The 8312-nt window shown below is 32.9% G+C and overlaps 1 protein-coding gene across 4 annotated transcripts in view; it reads left to right on the plus strand.

Moving 5' to 3' along the window:
* Positions 1-3731, plus strand: part of LOC149785161 (centriolar satellite-associated tubulin polyglutamylase complex regulator 1-like) — a 60806-nt gene extending 57075 nt beyond the window's left edge. For 2 of the 4 annotated variants that reach the window (XM_089978940.1, XM_089978941.1), the window contains one exon: positions 586-3731. In XM_089978940.1, coding sequence (XP_089835066.1) covers positions 586-826 — 241 coding nt within the window. In that variant the 3' untranslated portion in view covers positions 827-3731. The remainder of the gene's footprint in view (positions 1-585) is intronic. The other 2 variants (XM_089978943.1, XM_089978944.1) reach the window with 1 other exon arrangement.
* The last annotated feature ends 4581 nt before the right edge of the window (positions 3732-8312 follow it).

Below are 8312 nucleotides of genomic sequence, written 5' to 3' on the forward strand. Positions count from 1 at the left end.
GTATTTTGTTTGAGCATTGTTTTTATTTCAGGCACATTCCAGTTACCTGTCTATGCAGCAATGCTCTGGCACAAATAATCAAAGAAACATTGCATGTTTTATTCACTGTAATGCTTTGCATGATCTTTTTCAATTTAAATTAACGTGATTCTTCCATAAATTTTCCATGCTTGATGGTAATCCAATCCCATAGGGATAAATTTGTTGGTAAATATTTCCTCAAGAGAGCTATTTCTGAAGAAGAAAACAACTTTATTGGTATCAAAAGATTGACAGAATACTTGTACATTTCATTGTTTACATTTTGGGACTGTACCATGTAACATAACTTTTTGTTAGATGACTAAGCATCAGATTATAGAAAAAGAACATTTTTCAAGGTATAATCATTTCATAGATATGGCTTTCTGGCATGATAAGCTTGCCTTTGCTAGTTATATCAGTTATCTTGCATCAGGTTTTAACTATAAAATATTTTACTAGTTCATTTGAAAGATAGTGACAAAACATACATGACATTTAAAAATCTGATTTCTTGTTGCGTTGTGTCTCAGCACTGTCTCATTTAAATGTTGACTCTTCCAGCCCTATTATTAGAATGAAAGGTGGAAAACTACGACTAGAACATCCTGTGAACCATAACCAGCCTGGGCCAACAGTCAATCAATCTGGTGTTCAAAGTGCAAGGCCAACCTCTGCTGCAGGTGGGGAGAACAAACATACTGGAAAAGGTTCCCTGTCACAACGCTCCAGACGGAAGAAAGAAAGTTCTGATGAAAGCAGTGATGAGTCGGATGATGATGACACATCTTCTGATACAAATTAAATTTGCTCAGTATTTTTACTTTTCAAAAGAAACTCTGGATTTAAAATGTAAACATTATTGTACACTGGAGTCCATTTTAAAAGAAACTGATTGTCTGATTATTAATGAGATCTGACAGGCACTGGTAACTATTAATGTTCTGATTATCTTTGGAATTCCTATACAACAAAGCATTCCATTTCATGTTGCAGAAAGTTATCATTAGACATATGTTCCAAATAACATTTTTCACACTCATAAATGTGAAAGCTCTAATTCAGTGGGTAAAACAGAAGGTCAGCAGAACATGACCACATATCGGTGTGCCAGATTTTATGAGTTGATGTGCAATCTAAATTTTTTACAGTCTCAAGCACAATCTCACCATTGCTTAGCAGTTACAAGAATATTCCTGCCTTAAATAGATAACATGACCTACTTCTCCACTATTTATCCATATGTAGGTTACCTAATTGGATTTTCATGCCATTATAGCGATTTTTCCATTTTTACACATTGTTAACTTTTTAGAATTGAAAGTTTTTGGAAGATAACCAAGCTAGTATGACTATGCAATAACCACTTGAAGCTAAAATTTTGATAGGCTTATTTGTATTCATATGTAAATGATTGATCACATTTTCATGCCACCATAGAGGTTTTTCAGTTTTTGCAAATTTTTATAAACATTGTGGACTTAGAACATTTTGTATACAAATCTGCTTAGCATGGTACAACAAAACCAACTTTGAGTAGACAAATGAAATATGGCATGCATGTTTGTATGCATACATAGATAACCTGGTTAAATTTTAAGAAATTCAGAATTTTGAACTTTTGGGAATTTTTGGGTATGCATTAAGGTATATATATATGTCATACAAACTTAAGTCTATTACATGTCATACAAACCTAAGTCTGTTACATGTCATACAAACCTAAGTCTATTACATGTCATGCAAACTTAAGTCTATTACATGTCATGCAAAGTTAAGTCTATTACATGTCACACAAACTTAAGTCTATTAGATGTCACACAAACTTAAGTCTATTACATGTCATACAAACCTAAGTCTATTACATGTCATACAAACTTAAGTCTATTACATGTCATGCAAACTTAAGTCTATTACATGTCATACAAACTTAAGTCTATTACATGTCATACAAACTTAAGTCTATTACATGTCATACAAACTTAAGTCTATTACATGTCATGCAAACTTAAGTCTATTACATGTCATACAAACTTAAATCTATTACATGTCATGCAAAGTTAAGTCTATTACATGTCACACAAACTTAAGTCTATTAGATGTCACACAAACTTAAGTCTATTACATGTCATACAAACCTAAGTCTATTACATGTCATGCAAACTTAAGTCCATTACATGTCATGCAAACTTAAGTCTATTACATGTCATACAAACTTAAGTCTTATACATGTCATACAAACTTAAGTCTATTTCTTTAAGTGGGAAGCTATTAAAGTTATGTAAAAATCCACCATTTCACAATTTGTATATCCGTAAAAATCCACCATTTCACAATTTGTATATCGGTAAAAATCCACCATTTCACAATTTGTATATCCATATAAGATGTTGATATTAATTGCCTTCATTCATCGTGAACCATTAAGATATATACAAATTTAAGCTTGATGTCTTTAAATCTTTCATCTGTGTTGTGACATCTAATCTTACAAACGATTGAAGCAAAATATTTGTATGTAAAAGCTTAAAAAGTTAACCTTACAGTTTTGTGCTTGGAAGGAGATGAAGATCAAAGTTTACTGAAATTTATATGGCAGTGTATTTCTTAATTATATAGAGAATGGTAAGACAGGAAGTTAAATCAGAAAGAACATTTACGATATTCAAGACACATTCATTATGGATAGAACATTTAGGATGTTTAATTAATACACTTTCATTAGGGATAGAACATTTAGGATGTTCAATACACATTCATTAGGGATAAAACATTCAGTACAGGTTGATTCAGAGACTTTCAAAAGAACTATAAATCTCAAATAGTTCATACTTGTGTTTTTGTTGAAAAGAAAAACTTTGACAAATATTAAAAATACCAATATGTTATCAGAGAGAGATAGAGAGAACTGAACTTGTGATTGTACAATACTAGAGGCAGAACTGGTTGATGGCAACACTTGTTGTTTGTTTTTCTTTCATTCTTTTAAATTCTTGCATGATCTGTTTATATTTATAATTGTGCAACTGTTTTTATTGTACATGTCACTGTCAACACTAAGCTCTTTATGAGTTTACCCAAGTACTAACCAAATTTTGTCTCATACAGAGCAAGAATGTGTGTGTGTGTGTGTGTGTGTGTGTTATAAGAAATAATACCCTGTATGATTAAAGGGACATAATCCATTAAATATCTATCCGTTATGTCAGTTTGAAACTGAAGACCAATAAAGATTTTGTGTGAAATGTTATGCATCCTTAGGTTGTAACTTTACATTAGACTTATGGAAGAGTGAATATCTTTCAACAATGTAATATATATATATATATATATATATATATATATATATATATATATATATATATATATATATATATAAGAAAAGATTGGGGAAAGAAGAAGAGAAGAAAAAGAAAAAAGGAAATGCTACAAAAATAATGTATTTTTATATACTGTTATGTGTGTCTCATTCATTTCACACATTTCTCTATTTCTTTATAATCACACACTTTAAATAATTATTGATTTAAATCATATTAGTTCTTACACTCATTCCAAAATAATTTTAATTTTCTCTTTAAGTTTCACTTGATGAATGAAATGTTATGTGTTTTATATTAGGGACAGTCTGTTCTAAGTTGGAAGAAAATGTGGCTAATCCACTTACATTTCTAATATATGCAATAAAATATATTTAAAACCAAACCAAACCAAGTTTTCATTCCTTAACAAAGACATCTTTGTATTTCTGTTCAAAAGAAAAGAAGGATACTCAGCAGTGAAAATACATTGATTTATCATGACATGTATGTAGTTAGGACATATATAATTCTGACTGTAAAACAGATTGACATACTGACTGTATTGATTTATCATGACATGCATGTAGTTAGGACATCATATAATTCTGACTGTAAAACAGATTGACATACTGACTGTATTGATTTATCATGACATGCATGTAGTTAGGACATCATATAATTCTGCCTGTAAAACAGATTGACATGCTGACTGTATTGATTTATCATGACATGCATGTAGTTAGGACATCATATAATTCTGACTGTAAAACAGATTGACATGCTGACTGTATTGATTTATCATGACATGCATATAGTTAGGACACCATATAATTCTGATTGTAAAACAGATTGACATGCTGACTGTATTTATTTATCATGACATGCATGTAGTTAGGACATATATAATTCTGCCTGTAAAACAGATTGACATGCTGACTGTATTGATTTATCATGACATGCATGTAGTTAGGACATATATAATTCTGACTGTAAAACAGATTGACATATTGACTGTATTGATTTATCATGACATGCATGTAGTTAGGACATCATATAATTCTGCCTGTAAAACAGATTGACATGCTGACTGTATTGATTTATCATGACATGCATGTAGTTAGGACATCATATAATTCTAACTGTAAAACAGATTGACATGCTGACTGTATTGATTTATCATGACATGCATGTAGTTAGGACATCATATAATTCTGATTGTAAAACAGATTGACATGCTGACTGTATTGATTTATCATGACATGCATGTAGTTAGGACATATATAATTCTGCCTGTAAAACAGATTGACATGCTGACTGTATTGATTTATCATGACATGCATGTAGTTAGGACATATATAATTCTGCCTGTAAAATAGATTGACATGCTGACTGTATTGATTTATCATGACATGCATGTAGTTAGGACATCATATAATTCTGCCTGTAAAATAGATTGACATGCTGACTGTATTGATTTATCATGACATTCATGTAGTTAGGACATATATAATTCTGACTGTAAAATAGATTGACATATTGACTGTATTGATTTATCATGACATGCATGTAGTTAGGACATATATAATTCTGCCTGTAAGATAGATTGACATGCTGACTGTATTGATTTATCATGACATGCATGTAGTTAGGACATCATATAATACTGACTGTAAAACAGATTGACATACTGACTGTATGTGAAAAGTCTTTGAAATTTATTGTTTAATAACCATGTACAGCTCCTACTTTCATAAAATATTTAAATTTTTATTTTTACAATTTGTCAATAAACATATAACTCATGTAAAATATACATTTATGTTATTATGTGATATCTCACCATTTCATTTATAAATATTTCTTTATTACTTTGCAAATTCCTCTGTAAAAATTATATTGTTCAAATATTTTTGCCAACTGCAATCTTCAAAGTAATTTGCAGACTGCAAACTTTAGCGTACAGATGATGATTTGGAGTTATCCAATATGGCTGACATTTATCCAGAATTTCTGAGGGTCAAATATAATAAATACAGTGTCACTGCGCATATAGATCCACAAAAGTTTGAGTTTGTAAAACAGATATTGGATTCAGAATCTTGCATGACTTCATGCAGCTCAAGTGTTCAAAATGGTACTATCTACAGAACACGAGATAAAAACACTGTGACAGCTACAATGGATAAGACGACTGTCCTACACATGCAGGGGCTGAACTGTTTCACATTGTTAGATCATATTATCTGTAAATGTAGACAGGATGAGAATACCCATGATAAAAGGCAGTTATGTGCTGACATCTACACCTGTAACTAGATGTAGTACCAGGGGCCCCGAGTGGCCGAGTGGTCTAAAGCGCTCTCCGTTATGGATCACTGCCATCTCACCTCTGTCTGCGTGGGTTCGAGTCTCGGATTTGGCTAATGTGGGTATGTGAGAAAGCCTGCCAGTAGCTTCTCGTGGGTCGGTGGTTCTTTCCAGGGTTTTCCCGGGTTCTTCCTCCACCATTAATACTGGCCGCCATGTATAGCCAATCGCATGCTGAAAAATGGCGTTAAGCCCTACAACAACTACAACAACAAGATGTAGTACCAAACATAAAACAGCTCCTAAAGTTTTTGACCTAGATGACTCAGGCAATAAAATTAACACCCCTCCAGAGTGTCAGGCAATTACATGCTTCATAAATCATGACCATTACAGTGATGGCTTAAACCATAATGATTTCTCAATGTGTGTAAATAAAAAAACATTTGGGAACTTGGAGGCCCAAATCCAAGAATTCAAACTACAGGTAATGCTATTAAGTCAGTACAGGGAAGGATTAATGAGCAAGTAACTTCATGTGAAACATCAATTCAGACAGACTCCCAAATAAAAAAAAATGTCAGATTCTCAGACACAGACAATCCCAATACGAGCCAAAAGAAAATTTAAAATGACCATGCAAGTAACAACTGATACCCAAAGCAATCCTGCATTGCAACAACAGTACCCCCCTCAGTCATGTGTCACACCTGCAACATCAATAAGTGTACAGCCATGGTCCTCAGCTCAGACAGTTCTGTTGCCAGCACCAACAACTGCATTTCTCAGTGCTCAGACAAATGTGTCAACATCAGCTCAATTAGCTCAAACAACTGAGACACCAATTTCAGCACCCCTTCCTGCAAGAAATGTGTCTGAAATACAAACCACCAGAGTCAACACATGAAATCATAAGCCAGAAAAGATAGGACTCTAATAATTGGCTCCTCAGTATTGAAAAGTATAATACTAAGAAGACTTTTTAAAACAGATGTACAGACTCTAAGAGGTGCAAAAATTGACAACATCACAGACAGAATAATGAATACTGACCTAACTAAATACAACCAGATTTTAGTAGGTGGAAATGATGCCAGTGATGGAAGGTCACTAAATCAAATCAGAACAGATTTTGAAGGTTTACTGTATGCTGCTAGGTATTGCAGCCCAGATACATGTAAAATAATGATATCAGGACTACCTCCTCATATGGACACCAGGGTGAAAGAAATCAGTGATCTGATAATTTACCTAGTATGTGAAGACTTCAACCTACAGTATATTCCACAATACAGTCTTTCTTTCTTCAGAACCAAGATGTCAACCTAAGCCTCTACCATAAAGGCAAAATTCATTTAAGTAGAAAAGGAACCTCTCAACTACTAAGAAATATTGACATGTATGTCCCCATTTTCAGGCACCATAATGAAGAGTACAGTCTCTACTTTGGAGAAACTGGGCATGTGACACAGGTATGCCATCATGGCAAACAGATTGCATGCCTCAGATGCCATAAATTTGGACACAAACAAAGACGCTTTCAATCAATGTATTATACATGCTAGGAAGCTGGCAAAGAGGAGAATGCCAGTGCTTCATTTATAAAAAAAATCATAATGTACATAGTGAGACTCTTGACTCTAACTATTCAATGGATATGATTGTAAATGCAAATATTAATGGATTTTCAGGGTCTGTATGTGACTTTGAAGACACTAATATATATGAGCATTTTAATATGGAAATAGGATGTCAGAATGATAAAAGTAGTATGGAGACAATCTCGAAATAGGATGTCAGAATGATAAAAGTAGTATGGAGACGATCTCAGTGAGTACCCTATTGCATGATGACATACATATAATTGATATAAACCTAAATACAAAAAAAAGGTCAATTAAATGTACAAGGTATAGTGGGAAAAATAGACCAGATTAAGTAAATGTTGTCTTCCAAGGAAAATAATATACATGTTTTAGGATTCACTGAGACCAGATTAAATGCTAACCACAATGATAATCTATTTCACTGTCAAGGCTACAATAAACCATTATGCAGGGACAGAGAGACATAAAGGGGAGGTCTAGTATACATTAGGGAAGATACAAATGCAAAAAGGGGACTTGACTTGGAGTCGCATAAAATTGAGAATATCTGGGTGGAAATTTCTCAGAATTTTGCAAAATCATGCCACCTTCCTCCAAAGCTAATTGAAATTATAACTTTTTGAAACAAATGGAAAATATTCTTGCACAGGAGAAAGAAACATACATACTCGGCAATATAAATAAGGACCTTCTTAATACTCTAATGAGGAACAACTGGATGGAATTTACGGAATCATTAGGCCTAGACCAGAAATATCAAGTACTCTTATTGATCACATTTATACCAACCTACCAGACAATGTGGCTTGTGTTAATGTACCGAATGTTGGTCTTAGTGACCACTATCCTACTTTTTTGACAAGAAAGGTTAAATGCAAGAGAAATAAGAAAAATACACACAAAATGATCACTTAAAGATCATTCAAAAATTTTAATGATGAACAATTTCTCTATGACCTATATAAAGTTCCACAGAATATGATCCAAAATTTGGATGACATAGATGAAGCTCTGAGGGTGGACTAATTTATGGATGTAGTCTCTAAGCATGTACCACTGAAAGTACATCGAGTAA

Source organism: Sinohyriopsis cumingii, chromosome 13, assembly GCF_028554795.1.
Source record: "Sinohyriopsis cumingii isolate HCF-2022 chromosome 13, ASM2855479v2, whole genome shotgun sequence".
Classification (NCBI taxonomy): Eukaryota; Metazoa; Mollusca; class Bivalvia; order Unionida; family Unionidae; genus Sinohyriopsis; species Sinohyriopsis cumingii.